This window comes from Artemia sp. Qi Xiang Cuo, chromosome 16 (genome assembly GCF_049724085.1).
Source record: "Artemia sp. Qi Xiang Cuo chromosome 16, ASM4972408v1, whole genome shotgun sequence".
NCBI lineage: Eukaryota > Metazoa > Arthropoda > Branchiopoda > Anostraca > Artemiidae > Artemia > Artemia sp. Qi Xiang Cuo.
Window position 1 is genome coordinate 28709998 of NC_142809.1, and position 19253 is coordinate 28729250.

The 19253-nt window shown below is 35.2% G+C and overlaps 1 protein-coding gene across 2 annotated transcripts in view; it reads left to right on the top strand.

Moving 5' to 3' along the window:
* The first annotated feature begins 4089 nt into the window (after window positions 1-4089).
* The window catches only part of LOC148942753 (histone H4 transcription factor-like), a 140685-nt gene continuing 125521 nt past the window's right edge, over window positions 4090-19253 (top strand). For both annotated transcript variants that reach the window (XM_089102021.1, XM_089102020.1), the window contains exons 1-2: window positions 4090-4205; window positions 17102-17207. In XM_089102021.1, coding sequence (XP_088958147.1) covers window positions 4162-4205; window positions 17102-17207 — 150 coding nt within the window. In that variant the 5' untranslated portion in view covers window positions 4090-4161. The remainder of the gene's footprint in view (window positions 4206-17101; window positions 17208-19253) is intronic.

Below are 19253 nucleotides of genomic sequence, written 5' to 3' on the forward strand. Positions count from 1 at the left end.
ATGGAGAAACAAAAACCCCAAAAACAACACATTGTGCCCACATCATCCTTTACTTAGGCAGCGCTAGCGCGCTGCCTATGAAAAGGTGGGCGTGAGAGGGGGGTTAGTTACCGTCCAATCACTTTCAACCATCAAAAAGGGCACTAGCCCTTTGAATTTCCAATCAAATGAGCCTTTTTTGAATTTTCTATGACAACAGCTTCTGTAAAAACCTTATATGACCCCAGGCCATAACTTAAAACCCTTGCCCCGAGAGTTCTGGGGGAGTATCCTCCTCAAAAGTATATTTTTTATCCTGAAAACAACTAAGCTGAACAAAATGGCTATCCAAAATTTTGATTGGATGTGTTTGGGGGAATGATGGGCGAAGGGGGGGGGGGGAGAGGGCTAGTTACACACCAATCACTTTCGACTATTAAGAAGGGAAGTAGCCCTTTGAATTTCCAATCGAATGAGCCTTTTTTGAAGTTTCTACGACAATGTCTTCTATAAAAACCTTATATACCCCCCAGGGCATAACTTAAAACCCTTGCCCCGAGGGTTGTAGGGGAGTGTCCTTCCCGAAAACATATTTTCTATCCAGAAATCAACTACGCTGAACAAAATGGCTATCTCAAAATTTTGATTGGATGTTTTTTGGGGAATAATGGGCACGTGGGGGGGGGGGATAGTTCCCCTCCAATCACTTTCGACTATTAAAATTGGCACCAGCCGTTTGAATTTCCAATCGAATGAGTCTTTTTTGAAGTTTCTACGATAACGCCTTCTATAAGAACCTTATATGCCCCCAGGGCATAACATAAAACCCTTGCCCCGAGGTTGTGGGGGAGTGTCCTCCTTAAAAAGATATTTTTTATCTGGAAATCAACTACGCTGAACAAAATGGCTATCTCAAAATTTTGATTGGATGTGCTTGGGGGAATGATGGGTGTAGGGGTGGGGGGGGGGTTGCTGGGTTCTAGTTGCCCTCCCATAACTTTCGACTATGGAAAAGGGCACTAGCCCTTTAAATTTCCATTTGAGTGAGCCTTTTTTGAAGTTTCTATGACAACGCTTTCTATAAGAGCCTTATATGCCCCAAGGGCATAACTTAATGCCCTTGTCCCGAGAGTTGTGTGCAAAAAAGGTGTTCCTGGTTAAATGAAAATTCGCACAAATCTTTCAAAACAAATACGGAAAAATGCGGTCCAAACTTTTTGTTAATTCCTTAATCATTTGCAAAATCGTTATCATTTCGTCCTTGACAAAATTAAAAAATTGTATTTCGAAAGTGCTACAAATTAAAGCACATGCTACAGTGCTATATTTGATGAAATAGTGCTAAAATAGTTATCTCGTACTTAAGTCAGTTAAAGTTTTGCCCCTAATCTAACTCTACTTTCACCTTGATTGCTTACCTTTGGTTCATCATGCTCCGCTTTCACAGAAGAACAACCATTTTGCGTGGTCCGCCAAATTCATCTGTATTTAGCTGCAGGCTTATGCGTCATAATGGTTAAACATCTGTGAACTTTTTTTGTTAACTTTTAGAACTTAATATAGCTTATTCCTGTGGATACGCTGGTCTATACTAGTACCAAAGACAAGCCTAAGACATACAATATTGTTGATTTATTATCGCAAGAATTTTTTTGGTACAGTTGCAATAAATTATTCAAAGATAACTATATAATTAAAGTAAGGCTTGAAAAAAACGTGAGAATGGGGTTAATACAAAAGCCTTCATAATCCCAAGATGAAAAAATACGGGCAGCTAAAGACCGATCAATAAGGAAAAAGAAGACAAGGGAAGGGCAAGGCTAACCAAGAGAATGCTTACGACAAATCAACACATTTTTTTTTTCGTTCAAGTAAAAAAAAAAAAAACAAAGAAGAAAGGCACTTAGATCCTTAAGACACTAAGGGATTTAGGACTCGAAGGAGGCTAGGATATAATGTAGATCGACTTGATCAGTTGTTTTGTCAGTTTCTCCAACTTCACAAATCTTATAAACATCACTATTGAAAAGCCGCATACGCTTTGTAGGCTCAAACGTCGAGCAACAAGAGCCAGATGCTGACAAGCACAGCCTGAACACAAGTTTTGAGCTCAACATGGGCAAGAGTATACAGTTTCAGAGCTTGCTCTTAATGACAATCATCATAGAAAAGAACCGTTCCACTATAGTATTGCTAATTGAAAAACTCAACAGGGTCAATGTCCACCTGGCTAACTCACGAAAAGGAGATGCCCCAACCTCATCAAGATAATGTAGGACAGCTATCAAGAACTAAGAGGAGTCTCCGGGGATTGTTCTTCAACACACAAATGACCAATTTCCTCCACTGATTCTCCAAGGCACTGAAATCAGTGGTAGCAACAATTCTTAATGGAAAGTCTCCTAATTGGGGTTGAAACTGAGACAAGCAAATCACAGAAGATAAAAATTTCAGTTTGAGGAGTGAATTCACAGCAGGATGAATTCGTTTAAGCACTGCTTTAGCTGCAGTTTCCAGGAACTCCAAACACTGTATTTTGATCTAGCCCTTTTGTTTGTCTAAAAGTTTAGATTTTGCCAGTTCAATCCGGAACTCATGTTCGTAATCAGCTTGATCTGGCGGCAAATAATTGATTTCGAGGTCCATGTTAACCGTCACAGACACTGCAGATGAGCGAAGTATCCTATGCAGGAGATTTAGAATCAAACCTTGCAGCTCTTCAAAAAGACAAAATTGATCAGTGTTTTTTTTAGAGTTAGGACAGGAAAACAAAACTTTCAGTGATGAATCCAGGGTCAAAAACATAATCTGGGAAGGAATTGTCATTTTACTATGTTGAACCCCTTCTGATTTCTAAGCTTTGGAAATTATACAAAACAATATTATACCTTAATTCTGAGTTTCTTTTTGTCTGGTTTTAGTTTGAAAATGCACCTCCTGTTATTAGAATAGAATTTTAAGCTATGAAAGGTTTTTTCCTAAATTTAGGAAATGTATTTCCAGATCTCTGAAAGTTCATAAATTTGGATTGAGCAAAGTTGTAAGGCTGAAAACACGTTTTTTTTCCTTTTTTTAAGAAAGAGAGCTATTCTGCAACGTTTCGCAATAAAACAAAGATTTTTTAAAAGTCATCAAAGGTCAGTGCCCTCTATAGGGAAAAGGAGTAGAGATGGGTTGGCTACTTTAAAATATTTTCCAAGGACATACTTTAGTCTGTAAACACATCCCAGAAGGTTTCATTTTCGTACCCTAGCCCCTTCCCAAGATAGAAAAAATAGCTTGTCTAGAATTTTACCACATATAATTCAGACTATATATTTGCAGATTTTTTGGAGGGGGGAGGTAAAGTATAGTAAACTTACAGTTAAAAAGTGTAAATAACAACTATAAAACGAAAAAAATAGTTTAAAAGAGAAAAACGAGGACTATACAAGCCACTGAAAAATGTGGACTAAAATGTAAATATTTTGGTCAAGACCTCCGCTTGACCGTCCTCAGTGCACGATAATAAAATAAAAATTACTAATAAAAATCTAAGGATACTATAAAAAATTTCAAACCTTAAAACAAAGCACAACTAAAATTTGACGACCCTTTCCATGTAACGGTGAAAGAGTTACTGAATAAAATAAAATACACTACTGAATGGGAATTCAATTTTTTATTTTATACAGAGCATTTTCGAAAGCTAAACGCTTTCCGTTTAAAACATTGTCACGGATTAGGTTAAGTTGCAAAATATAATTTCTTTTAAAATGCTATTAAAAAAGTGGGCCCATAGAAAGGCTATATCCTTATTGAGTAAGTATATAAAAAATTGTAATCTGCATAATGTTCTATAATCTTTGTATTTTAATTGTTTTTTTTTTTTTAGATATGTTATTTGACCATAGCAGAATGTGATATGAAAAAAAGGTGTCAGTACTTTAAACAAGAACACTCTGTACAACCTCTTAGTACAGCCCCATGATAGTTAAGTGTTGACGTGGCTTGTGCCAAACATATATTTGTGTGATTCAAAGTAACGTCACTCCATTTAGGGCCCAAGATTTAATAGAGGATCGCACGTATATGAGCGGTTGATTCGCTCAAACGTCAACTAAACAATAACAACACCGCTACCTCGATATTTGCAATAATAGATGACAATAACATTTCTAAACTATTTAAAATTTAATTAGCATGAGCTTCACAGGAATAAGGAAACAAGAATATGTTGAAACAGAGTAAGAAAAATATATTTGATTTTTTTGTCAGAGCTAAAGTTAATCATAGAATATATAGCCTAGCATTATGTTCACGTCACAAAAAAGAGGTTATACAGACTTCGGAATTTGTTAGCCTTGGCCAAAAAAAATATGCCAAAATTCAACAATTAGGCTCCTGCTATTAAAACTGCATAGTAAAACGTTTTTTTTTTTAAATGACCTTTCAAATCCACAATTTGTTTGTTGTATTTTTCTGGAGGCAGCTATTGCTTATTGTTTTCATTTTCCAATTTATGGAATAGGCCTAGCCTAATGGTTAGGCTAGGTGGTAAATTGGTAAAGGTCTACCAAATCATATTATTGAGTTAGGACTAAAGTGAATACACCATTTGATGCCTTTTTTATGCTGATTATGAATAGATAATCATTTCTATCAGAAATGAATTTCAGCCCCCCCCCCCCCTAGATAGCCTATACCTAACCTAACCCTGAATTGGCATATATAGGGGGAGGGACTGAAATTCAATTCTGATATAAATGATTATTATATTCATAATCAGCATAAAAAAGGCATTGAATGGTGTATTCACTTTAGTCCTAACTCAATAATATGATTTTGTAGACTTTTACTGGTAAATTTGGAGTGGGCCATATAAATTAGCTAAGATGAAAATGTCATTTGATGCCTTTTTTATGTTCTTTCATAATTCAGGGTATATATTTGCACATTAGAGGTGTGGAGGTGGGTAAATTTCATGGTAACTTTGCAATGGGCCATATAATTTAGCTAGGATAAAGTGAAAACATCATCTGATGCTTTTTTATTCTCTTTCATTATTCATGCAAATAAATGCTGTATATGGCTCCAGCATAAAATTCTGATTTTGAAGGTAGGGTAAGACACCCAGTAGTCAGCCACCTGCCTATTCTTGGACAGAATCTTTTATACTATTTTAATAACCAATTTACAATGAGCGGTTTGTATGTCCGAGTTTAGGCAGAATTGTCACTTGTTAGTAAATTCAAAAATAGGAGGCGCTGTACAAGTGAAACTATTTGAATTAGTAACCTACTTGGTCAGAAATTCTTCAGAAATTTTTTGATACAAAAATTAAGTTTCTAGGTGGTATAATACAGTAATTAGAGTAGTTTAAATGTCGAAAAGTTTTCAATGTGATTAAAGTGTCCGACTACTGGGTGTCTTACCCTATATCTATTTCTTAGCTCATCTCATTAATGAGTTAAATAGCCTAGAAAATTTACCCAAATATAGCCTATAGCCTAAATTGTATAGTCTATAGGCTACTCAATGAATTGTTTTCCTCCTGTGATTTTTTACTGTTTGCTTTTGAATTAATAAGGAGAAAAGAGTTGCACTATTAACAATGAGTATACATGATTTGGGCTATTAATTTGTCCATTAGTGGAGAAGGGGATCAAATTTAGTGGTCTTCATTTAAGAATGGTATAAATAATTATTTGAGAATATTTTGAAAGTTTCCAAAAGTTTTTGGCAACTCTAGAAAGTATTAAGTGAATGAAAATCACAGGAATGCAGCCTTAATGATCCTCTGTAAAGATTTGTTGAAGTACCTACCTCTACTTCTGCCTCCCCCCCCCCCCCCCCCAAAAAAAAAGGGTGCTGAACTTTTATGACTTTTTAAATCTCTGTTATAAAAGTGAAACCTTGAGAAATAGATCTACTGCTCAAATAAGGCACCAGAAAATCATTTTTCTCATACATTTATTCAATCCTGATTTATAATGTCTTTGGTTAATATTAAAGATTTACAAGAGTTTTGTAAATCTATATCTTAAATTTAGAAAAAAACTTTGAAATAGCTTAAAATTCTATTGAAATACTGGTGGTAGGAATAGCATTTATTAAAACTAGAGCCAATGAAGAGGAGATTGAAAGCCCAAAATTAAGGTAAAATAGTTTGTGTCATAATTTAAATAGGTGTATGAGTAGACCTGTCATGCATGCAATCTTCTAAGCCCTAGAAAATGGCAGAGATAATATCTCGATTACATCTTCCTAGGGTACATTTTAAGCCCTAGATTCACTCCTATTAGTTTTGTTCCCCTAAATCAACTACTTTTCAAGATAGCAAGAAGCCTCTCAACTTAGAACTTTACCAAAGTCTACCTTATTCTACCCTAGCATAGAAAAATGTAAGAAATTGTTCAAGTTGGGATGGAACTGAAGACTTGGTCCCAGCCAAAGTAAGACTGGGTCTATACTTTAATAGCTATTTATTTTTGTTATTTATTGAACTGAGCAGTTTGTGTGCAGGTTTGTCTGTAATGTTAATTTAGGCCTGTTAGTTTGTTTGTAATTTTCATTGATTGTTTGATGAGTGAAATGGCTAATTAAGGTTCTTAAATAGACTAGCCTAGTATTTATTTAGTCAATTATTAGCTACTTGGGCTACTGGGAGTGGTTCACATTTGATAATTAGAATTGGCATACTTGTTTTGAAGTTTATAACACAGATTATAATCAGTAATTTTTTTCAGAAGATCCATTAAAAATCTTTTTCAACTTCCAACATTAAGTGGCTTGTCTTACAGAATGGGAACATAAAATTACTGTTCTATTATCTGTCTTCAGCCTTTGAAACCTATATCATTTGCAATTTCCTTTGCTGGTCTATTCCTTAGGTAGCCTAGAACAATGTTGTGATTCAAGGAAAACACAATTTATACTAAGCTACCCTGCTCATGTTTATAGCAAAAACACAAAATATGCAGGCACACTCTTACCTTATGTTGCAGAAGACAAGTTTCAATCTGCTTGATGCTGCTCAACCTCTGACTATAATATTGCTAACCCAAGGAATAATGAGGGAAAAAAAAACTCACAAATGGCTATATAATACATATAAATAAGAATGTATAAAATGTAAAGAATTAGCAGAAAAAAGTAAGAAAGTCTAGACCTAGGCTTATTTACAAGATTCATCAAATCAACATTTCACAAGATTCATGATTCAAATTTGAGAATTGTTGTATGTCTTCTAGTTTCAGAAACTGGACTGCTAGTCTCAAATTTAAACTGCAAGTCTGATAAAAATTTGATTTACCAGCAAACCTCCTAAATTATCAAACCTCTTTGAGAAACAACCTGCCCATGATTCAAATTTGTGACTTGTAGTGTAGTTTCAGGAACAGCAAATCTATAAATTTTTTTTTTTGGGTGGGGGAATTTAAAAACATGAGTGTAAAGAAATAATTAATTCATAGTTTAAAGTTGTGATTTAAACTTGAAAAGCAAGCTATAAAATTTTGATTTATTGGCCCTAAAATACATGGCATGCCAAGATCAGTATTTTTGGAAAAAGCTGAATTTTTGGTATGGCCAGCTCTTTGGTATGGCCAGTACTGGAGTTTTGTATGACACTTGCCTACCCTTAATTCAAGGGTGACAAACAACTTCTTGAAAGTGTCTAGCAACATTTGGCCAAAATGCCATACAGGTTGAAGACCCTCCCTCACCATGAGAGGCTTGAAGCATTGAAAATTCCAATTCTTGTTTACAAAAGGAAAAGGGGTGATGTCATCACAGCTTTTTAGCATCTGCAAGCCAACTCTATCTCAAGCCTTCTTCCCATCAACCCCAACCAAAGAACCTGGGTCAGCCCCCAGAAAATTACCAAACAAACTGCCAACCATTTCTTTTCCAACTGTGTTACTCCAGTTTGGAACTCCTTAAGAAATCAAACCATCCAATTTCAAACCCTGGAGCTACCCAAGCTTGACATGGACTGGGAGTGGGAGCAGAAGGGGTGGCGTCTACACTGGAACACCCCAGAGTCCTGAACCAAATTTTGAAGTCATCACTGGTGGTCATATTGCAAGGAATCATCCTTTCATGCCTGCATAGTAGAATTTAAGATATACCCGGAGAATTATGCCATGCCCTACAAGTGGCTTAGCTACATACTGCATTCACTTGCCTCAGTAAGTATTTTTCTGGAGTGAAGGTGTTAATTTGTAAATAAAGTAGGCCATGTAAGAAAGGAATATAAGTCAGGTTCCAGGATTTTAGTTAATCCTGGCACATCATGGAAATGAAACTGGTGTATTCTCAAACTGTGAAAAACCTTATTGTTTTCAGTGGTATTGAAATTTCCAAAGTGGTATTGAAATTTCCATCAGTGATTGTTATATTGGGAGATAACATTGATTGAAAAATATGATGGTATAGTCTAGACCTATTTCTTTTTTCCCTACCTTACTTATGTTCTATTTGGAACCTAAACCAATATCAATCCTACTTGCATAGAATGGAGGGTAAGGGGGTACAGCTGCATTTATCAACATATGAAGCCTAGTAAATCACCTTATGTAGTTTACCCTTCAACTTGATGCAATTATGGCTTGTTTCAATGCATCCATTTTTGATGCTAAAATCTTAGTTTTCTGGCCACTCATATTTTCTTCCTCAATCTAAGTATTAAGACTTAAGTGCAGTAACATTCGAGATGAGAATCCTATTTTTGAATTTTAAATAGTACAGCAGTTGGGTTGAGAGAATACGACTCAAGAATGAACTCAAAACATAAATTATACTCTGGGAAGGTATATCCCTAAGATATATACAAAACTAAAAGAAAACAATGAAGTGCTTACTTTATGCAATGCAGCGTATTTCTATTAGCAGTTATCTACTTTTTCAATCATTTTAAAATAATATTATTACCTAACCATTCAATTGCAGTCACTTAGGCTAAATGCTCTTCATGTGTTAAGAATTCAAGAAACTTTACCTTAACAAAGAAGACATATGATGCATCACAAGATGAAAAGTAAGAAAGAAAATATCATTTAGGGCTGTATTAGGGCCCAACAGGGGGATAGTTTGCATTGTCAAAAGATAACCAGAATATTTGGAAAGAGCATAAAATATAGAACATAATGGTAATACTTTTATTGTACTGGTATCTAAATGTTTCCTCTAGAAGTGGCCATGTACTAGAATTTTACCAACTGTTTTCCTTTAAGCTCAAGATACAAGTTTTCCAAATTGTTAAAACTTACAACTCAAGATTGTTAATGATATAAGACTCAAAAGACTTTGCTTGGGCCTCATTTGTTTTGTAAATCTGTATCTGAAAGTTTCACTTTTGTGTCACAAACTTTATCAAATTCCATCAAAATCTGTGCCCCCTTGGAGAGAGGGATGGTAGAGATATATAGCTTAAAAGATCTTCATTGGAATATAGTTTAGGCATTGAACATATTCCTACAAGTTTTATTCACCTAAATCAACCACTTTTCAAGATAGCAAAAGGCCTCTCATTTAGAGCTCTACTGTGTGCTATTGCTACCATTACAATCGTATCCCAGCCCCTTACCTCAGGACTTGGAAGTTGCCCTAGGCTATATACTAAAGTTTGCTGATTTATTCCAATTGATATATTTCTGATAAATTTCAGGTTGATATTATTTGGAATTATGTGCTAATTGTTAATGATACTTACTGATTGACAAGGTTTTACTCACATGAAATCTAAACAGTGAATCTGATGTGTTGTTGAATCCAGTGAATCCATTTTGAGTTCATGTATACAGTCAGATTCTTTTTATCAGGCATAGTTGCTCTGTGAAAACAACTTTTCAAAATCTGATTTTAGTATTTTCTTTGACTTGTCTTAGGAGCCTTTAACTTATATGTAGTGGTTTTATCTAAACTGAATTTAAAAAGATGAATTTGTAATATCATACTTCAGCACCTTAAAACAAAACTGAACAGTTTCCTTCATATTTGAATATGCTTAGACATGTTAATCTGACATTGCAATGTGTCAGTATTAAGTTGGATGTTAGTTTTTTCACTAATGAAGCATTCCTTCCTTTCTGTTTGAAAGTGTATTATGTCATCAGCTTTTTTATGTTTTTGCTGCCATTTTTATGTCTGGAAACAAAGCTAAGCATCAGCAAAGAGGGAGAGCTGGGAAAAAGTTGGTTTTGTACACAGCAGAGAGAATATAATACAGTATTGACAAAGGCTATACTCTCTGATAAAAAAAAGAAAGTGAAACACACTTAAAACCCCACAAGATTCATACTTTGCTTCCACACACGCGTGATTCCAATGTACACATCATAAGAAGCTTATGGAAAAACCTGTTTTTTTGTCCAACAACTAGCAGCTAAACTAAGGTTGTGATGTATATTGCCAGGGGCAATACGTGCAATATCAAATGTGTATCATGTTTGAAAAAAGAAGATGCTACAGTTCTACAGGGGTTTTTGTATGTAAGATGTATGCATTTTTTTCTACCTTTCAAATTGAATTGAAAGCTTAGAAAAATAGAATAACATTTTGTATGTTGTATTTCAGTATTTTATGCTTTTATCATACTAATAAAGTGTGGAAATGAAGCATATCATTTCTGCTCTATATGTGGCGAGCCTCAAGCCTCCAAAGGAAAAATTTATCCCACCTTTGAGGAAGTGTTATCAAATCTACTTTTGCTGCCAAGTTTGTGATTCTAATAAGAGCTGGGCCCAAAATACGTATTTGAATTAAAATCAACTTGGTGGAAGGTATGAAAACTTAAGAGCCATGGCTAATTGGAGGAAAGCCAAGACAGATAGTCTTAGTGAGAGGAAAAGATGGCATAACCCTTTTTCAGAATTATATAGAAAAATGTGATGTCATTTCACTTGTTCATAGATAGTCAGTCTATCATCCTTGCTAGGGCAGAACTCAGGTAGATAGGCATGGAGTTAGGGTACTTCAAATAATCTGTCAGTTCTGTGACCCCAAATCAAAGGTTTCAAAGATTTATGGCTGACCATGTACATCACTAATTGGAGAAACGCCAAAACTGATAGTCTCAGTGAGAAGCAAAGATGGCATAATCCTTTTTTAGAATTATATAAAATATATCATTTCACTTGTTGATAGATAGTCTATCATCCATCCTAGGGCAGAACTAAGGTAGATAGGCATGGAAACTAGGCAATTCAAATAGTCTGTCAGTTCTATGAGCTATTTGAAGGCTGGACTGCTGTGTAAGACTGCTGGCTGGGTAGAAAAATGGTATACATAACATGTTATTCGCAATATCTATGATATGCAGGCAGCCAAAGTTAACTGATTGTTGTTTTTGTTTGACAAATGTTTAAAAAACACATCTAAAGCAAAGTATACATTTAAGTATTCAAATCTGCAATATTTGACAAGATCTATTTTACTCAAAAAACCCTGCACTTGTCTAAACACTAAGATGAAATTTTGACTTCCCAACTCAAAGGGATCTACTTCAATACAATTCAAGAATACATAGCTATTCAAGCTAACATCTTTTGTAATGATATTTGTTTGGTTATAGAAACTCTTGGACATCAACACTGGCCAGATGAGTGGCAATTGCTCAAAGACTCATGTAAAGTTAATTTAAGGACTGTGCTGCTATGTATTGACAATGAAGTTCCATCATCACCTATAGCGCATACCACTTATATGAAAGAGACATGTAAAAATATGATACTAGTTTTAGAGAAAACACAATATGGAAAGTAGGCGTGGAATATCTGCCGTGATTTAAAGATCATTACCTCATTGCTTGGTTTGCAACTTGGGTTTGCCAAATTTTGCTGTTCTGTGCCAATGGGGCAGCAGAGATAAAAATATGCCTCCAAGAAGACATGCCACCCTCTACAGCCCTTGGGGCAAGGGTTGTAAGCTGTGCAAGTGACCCATTGTTTACATATAGGTTTTGACAATTGGAAAGGCAAGTGCATTTTATTCTTGGTCTTGGAAAAGCCTAAGGGTATTAAGGTGAAGCTCTTGAGACTGATATTTCAGGGAATTTACTTGGAAAGGATTCCTAGGCAAATTCGAAGTGCTTTTTAAGACAACTGGCCCCTTACGTATAACATTTTTTTTCGATTATATGAGGGGTTTGATCTGTCTACATTTGTGATTCAAGAAACCTTTGCAATAACAAAAATAGAACCTGCCTATTGCCTCTGTAAACCTAAGAAAATTATACTTCTTGAAGTTGTCTTGATTGAAATACTTTTTACATGCACAATGACTTTTCTCTTAGAGAACAAACTGTTGGCATGAAGACACTTAGATAATTTACTAGGATACTAGGATGCTTAAGATACAGTCTTTACTTAAGGTTAATCTTTATGGTCTGGTGGATTTTATGGTCCCATTGGTCTCTAAATTATAGCCTAGTGTATGAAGAGTAAAATTAAGTTGTATATAGCTGTATCTCAATAATTCCAAGCTGACTTGAAACTTGTGAATATCAAGAAATTAAATATTATTGAAGCTGACTTTTATTCCCTTAAGCTGTGTGCATGACAATGACTTAAATAGTAGTTTTGTTTGCTAAAAGGGTCATAAACAAAAAATTATGTATTGGAAATTGGCCATTTAAACTGTCCAAAATGAGAAAAGTGGTTCTAACTTTTAATTTTTTTTTTAATCCTTGGTGCAAATTACATCTAACTTTAGTCCTAACTAGATGTATTGCAAGTTGACATAACCATTGTGTATCAATTGAAGAAGTTTGGGGAATTTTTAGGAATCTCCATTTTATTTCTTTCTCGACTCAAAAGTTCATGTTTAGAGTTATATCACACAGTTTGTAACAAACTGTAAGTAATGAGAAATTGGGGCTAATATTAACCAAAATTCTAAAACGAGGAACTTTGATAACAATTAATAAATCAAATGAATTGGCTTTTCATTGTTGATCAGTATAAAAAAAAACTTTCCCAAAAACAAGTTTTTAAAAGAAAACTAAGAGCTATGTTAAACTAGACCAGCAAAAATAAACTCCTGTTATAATTCAAACTATAAACAACCAAAAATTACAATTAAAGAATAAATGAAACTCAAATTGAACAGAAATTAAACAATGATAGCAAACATACTGATAACAGGTATTAATATAAATGAATAAGTGAATCTTAAAACGAGTGCAAATTAAATTGAATATTCAATCAAACTTAAAACGAACAACAAATTCTACAAATAGAAGTTTGGCTGCTGATTGATTGCCAAAGTTTCAAGTTTTTTAACATCCCCTATTTCAACATCCAAGTTTCAAAGTTCAACATCCCCCTCAACAATCCCTGAAAGTAGTCACAAGTAGATATAATATCAGTTGCAACCAATTGTAATCACAGTTGCAAGTTGTCGCAATCAGAAGTAAGCACAGCCGCAACCAGTCGTATTTGGAGCCGCACTAGTAGTGGTAGTGGCCCTGAAAGTTTCAAGTTAATACCCTTAATAGTTCCCAAAATATTGTAGGTATGTATTTTTGATAACTTAGATTCAGACAGTTTTCTGTATATAGCTCAACGTTTCCTCATATTTGGCCTCAATACCCTTATACTTTTTGGACACACCAAGATGAAACATACCCCGTTTTCCGATGATACATCTTGCATGTAAAACAAAGGACGAATTGCATAATTTACACTCCTTGCCTTGTGGGCTTTGGGTATGGCATTTCCTGAGGCATAACTATAAGACGTTATGAATCTTTTGAATAAAATGACTATTTAAGATTTATATTAGTGTTAAAGGGGCATGCTCTCACCAGGAAGTCTCTTGGGGGGGGGGGGGGGTTGGTAAGTGTTATGACGGTTGTCAGTGATTTCAAATGGTAATATTTCTCTTTTCCTGTTTATATCCAATGTTTCAATGTATTTAAACATGTGTATATAAAATATTTGAACATCAGAGAACCCTATTGTAGAGGTCGCAATGGCTTCATCCATTTATAAGATCAGAAGCATCAGTATGAACAATAATACCCCTCTTCCTCCACTGAAACTCTGTAGGAATAATTTTAATAAGAACTTTTTCAACAAAACTACTGTTATCGAAAATTTTGACTGAATATTTAAATCTGTCCAAAACTTTAATTGCAATTAAAGTTTCCCAGCTATTCACAGCTATAGATATATACAATTGAACATTAAGAAATTTGGGGTTTATAGATCCAGTAGTCCACATCATATCAAACAGTTTGGGTAATGAACTTTTGGGCGACGCGGCTGAATAGTAACCACAACTCTAAAAAAAAGAGTTTTGATCACAATGGATCCATCAAGAGGACTTAATTTTTATACTGATTCCAAGTATATCAAGTTCATTAAGTTTAATATTACCCATCAGAACTTACGAGTCTAAGAAAATTTGTCTAATTTCAAAAAAAGGGGGGGGGAAACACCCCAAAAGCCCCAAAAAGATTCGCGGTCTTAATGAAAATTACACCATCAGATTCATCATATCAGAGAACCCTACTATAGTCGTCTGAAGCTCCTATATACACAAATATAGAATTTCGCAATTTGTTTTTTTTTCGAGAAAGATCCTGGACGTGTATTCATTTGTTGACGTATTTTCAAGGGGTGATCATATTGAACCAGTGATTCTAGAAGAGCAGCATAGGGCTCATTTTATTAGGAATCAGAAGTGCTAGTGCTCCTTCTAAGTGACCAAAGCGATTGAAGGGTAACTAGCTCCCCCTAGGACCTTTTCCCCCCTAAGTCGTGCAAATCAAAAGTACCCATTTTGCTCAGCATATTTGAAATTTCCAATAACTATGCCTTTGGGGATAACATGAACCCCCATAGCCCGTGGAGAAATGGTTTCAAGCTACGAAATTTGCCCATTGTTTACGTGTAGCGTTTGTTTTTGGGAAGTATGAAGACATCTTTTTGGAGAGGGGGATTTTTCACGGTGAGAATTTCCATGAGAAGGAAAGTTTCCAGGGTGAACTTTGTAGTGGCAGTTTTACACTGGGGAAATTTGACAGAATTCCTATCTGCAATTCTTTTTATTTGTTTTACTTTGTCTTTGCCAACTCAAGTTTACATGTGGGGATGTCCTGGGGAAATGTTAAGTGGGGTTGGAATTGTGGGGAGGATTTTCCGCGGGAAACGTTTTCCATGGGCAAATTTTCCACGGGAGTATCTTTCTGTTGGGAGTGTGGGGATTTCCGGGGAAAGTTTCCCAAGGAAGGGGGAAGGTGATTTCCGGAGTGATTTGAAAAATGATCAGAAATTAGTCTTATTTCAAATGAAAATATGCTGAGGAGAATTTTTCAGTCGGAATCGTCCTCTAGAAGTGTTTCGCGGGGAATTTTGAGGGAGGATGAAATTGTTCAGAGGAATTATCCAAGAGAGAGTATTTTACATGGAAGAAACTTTACTTGGAGGGATTTTTCGTGTTGAAAAGTAATTTTCCATGGAGGGGATTTGGATTTCCCGGTATTCTACGAAAAAAAATCAGAAATTAAATAAAAAAACAAGTTTTTGGAACTGAAAGTAAGGAGCTACACTAAAATTCAGAACAAACAGAAACCATCCCATATATAAGAGGGGTTGTCCCCTCCTTAATGCACCCCTCTTTACGCTAAAGTTTGACTTTTTGATTCAATTCTTTAAGAACGACTTCTGAAACACAAGGACCGTTTAAAAACTTTAGCGTAAAGAGCTAGGTATTGAGGAGGGGAAAAACCTCCATATATAGAGTAATTTATGTTCAATTTAAGTTTTGATGTTGCTCCATACTTTCAGTTGAAAAGGCTTGTTTTTTTATTCAATTTTTGTTAGCCTGGGCATGATTTGAAAAACGGTCAGAAATTAAATAATAAAAACAAGTTTTTTCATATGAAAGTAAGAAACAACATTAAAACTTATAGCGAACATAATTATTTCGTCTGTGAGTGAAGGTCCCCCTCCTCAACCCCTCGCTCTTTACACTCAAGTTTGACCTTTTGTCGTAACTCTTTAAAAACGACTGCTCAAACACAAGCCATGGAATTGGAATGTGAAGTATTTTTAAAGCACTATCAAACTTTGACGTAAAGAAAAGATTTGCGTACAAATTGAGTATGTGTGATTATGCACTCAAAAACTAATCGAGCTAGTAACATGAAAATTTATAAAGAATAGGTTTAGAATCACTCAGATGGTTGTAAGCTGTAGAGGCCCGAGAAATATCATCCACAATTAAAAAGTACTTTGTGCAATTACGTTGCGTCTTGACAATAGCTAAGCTGATCTACTTGAATCTTTCTCGTATATGTTTTCTGGATCATGGAGACTCCATGATCCATTGAGACTTTGAATTCACAAGTCTAGGAACTTGGGGCTATGGAGGAGGGGATTTAAGGCTTGATCCTTTTGACTCTAGCCGAGTGGAAACTTTTCTAGAAGGTAGTCTTTACCTAGGAAATACAAGTGCAACAAATTAAAAAGAAAAAAAATTCAGGGGAGGGGGCAACAACTGTTTGGTACATTTTATCTCAGATTGAAATAAATTTTGAATAGAACATACCCTCTACCTATGAGATACTTACTAATGTACCCGAAAAATAGAAAAAAATTAGGGGAAGACTGGGTCTGAAATTTAACATCGTGATAATAGGTGCGCAATGGCTAAAGGTTGGAGCTGCATGCCATAGTAAGCGAAGCCGTCAGAAGGAGGTGTTGCTAGTTATTCATGTAACCTTAGTACTTTAAACTCCAAATGTTCAGACTGAAGGCTTTAGCTCTAGTAAGTTAGACTTAAGGTATCTGATCCTTGCCCCAAACTTCTTATCTGTGCATCTATGGGAAGAAATATAATGCTTATACTACAGAGGAATCCGTGAAATTCATTCGAAGAAGTCTCCCCCCTTAAAAAATAGTGGCCTAAAATGAACTTTTTTTAATACCCTATCCTCCCTTATGGAGACCTTCCTGGCCCCCCCCCCACTATGGATCAGACTTACATACACTTTTGTGTTTGTCCGCGAAAAAAACGAGTAGTAGCTCTTGCCCCCCCCCCCTAAAAAAAAATTATTCCTGGGCATACCTGCACGATCAAAACTAAGTGTAGTTTTAATTGTTATAAAATATAATTTGAGAAATCTTTTTTTTAGGTCGACAGCTTCTTTTGAAGAAGGTCCTTGCTATGCGGATTTGAAGCCGTTCTCGTATTTCCCGAGTATTACTGAAGATTCAAAGAATGATGCTAATCTTACCAAGGTATTGTATACTGAAGAAACATTGCTTATTTCTTATCTTATCTTAGTTGCACTTCTTATTTTGGCCATTAATGCACTTTATTTCATCTTTAAAGGAATCAAGGCTTCAGTTTTAGGCTCGGAGTTGCACGAGCGACCTTGGTTACCATGAATAACACTAGAGTGTAATTTAAGCAGATGATTTTAAACAATTGCATCATGAAAATGCTTTGCCATTTAAGAAATTAGTAGCTAGGATAGCACTTGGACTTGATGCTTTTTATAATTTTTGATTCTGAATTGAAAAGGCTCGCTGAAAAAATTAGAACAAGACTTGGGAATTTAAAACACTTATGAATTTAGCGTATATTCTAGCAGATCTATATTACTAAAAACAAAGTTGAAGGAGTAAGCTGACCGCTTCCTTTCACATAGACACGCTTTTGGACCACATACTTTATGTCATCTTTCCTTTCTTCTGATTCATAGCTGCACCAAGACAAAACAAAACCGTTAAGTTTAGTGCATTTTTCGGGAAAGTAATGTTTTTTTTTTCGTTACTTGGTTGCAGACTGATTGTTGTTTGTCGCGTGTTAGTGACAAAATGATACATACACTTACACATAATGCCCCTCCACTTCCCCTTAAGACTTCTTGTTGACGTTCGATTGTTTTCGTCTATTTTTTTCAACCCATTTGCTTACCACACATGCATTGTTGAAGGTGACTGTTGAGTTGCAATTTAACTTTGCACCCTGATTCATGCCCCCGTAGCTTATTATTGGTAATTTATCAGTGAAATATGATGGGACAAACATAAACATAAATACAATATATGACCATCCCATCACTAAGTTTTCAGGAAAGCCTGTTTTAATAGGAAAAAATAAAGAAACTTAGGAACAAAAATACGCTTTAGTACAATTGGAACTTTCCTTCCCGTCTCCTCCTAGGTCTTTAACTCCTTTGCATCTATAATCAAATAGGTCATGGTAATAGATTGTAAGTAAAGAGTAATCGGTGCTAATAGTAACTGAAACTCAGAAAACTGGATGTTTGGAAAAAGTATATATCAAAAATCCATTGAATATATAAAATTAATTTGTCTTAACGGTATCCATCTATAGTCATTAGTATAATTAATTTCGGATAATTTCCAAAAATGAAGGGAAACACCACCAAATGGCATCCTCTTTGAAGGAAGGCTGTAGCATCAAATCTTTGAATCACAAACACCCGCTTACAGAATCCCCAGCTTCCTGACTGAAAACCCAAATTTCGTATTTTTTGCTTCATAGATGCGTGTTTTTTTTTTTTTTTTATGTGGTCAATTTTAACCAGAGATGATAATAAAAAACCAGTAATAGTCGAATTATGGCAGTGGTGCAATTCAAACGAAAGTCATGAGTTCTAGTGCCCTTCTTAAGAGCCAAGAGCAATCGAGGAGAACCTAGGCCACCCCCTGCGCCATTGTTTATCCCTGAAGTCCATTGTGGCCGAACATGGCTTCGTGTCAATTTTGCCATTGAAACGTTTCTTCTTTATCGTTAAATTAAAGAGTCACGTAATCATTCAACAAAAAATGCATGGAAAATATATAATTTGGGCTATACATTTGCACGAAGTTCAAATGTATAGCCCAGCAGGGTTTCCCCATTTATATGTATCATTTATATGGAATTTGCCTTAAGGAGCACAAGAAAAAAAAAATTCCTGGACTTAAATTATGCTTATGATTTAAGTATCCTAGATGAAAGTGTGAGCAAAATGAATGAATTTTTAGAGGTTTTGTGAGTTGAGGGTGCTAGAATAGGTTTGAAAATTAATGTTAAGAAGACTAAGTTGCTAAGGCTAAGTATAAGTGAAAATGAAAAGGTGATGTTGGGTAACGAAAAGATCGATAAAGTGGACAGCTTTACTTACCTTGGTAGTATTATTAGTGAAGACGGTGGAAGCAGTGAATATGTTAAAAGTAGAATAGCTAAGGCTCAGTGTGTTTTTTCACAGTTGAAAAAAGTTTGGAAGAATAGGAAGATAAGTCTGTGAACCAAGATTATAATATTGGAAG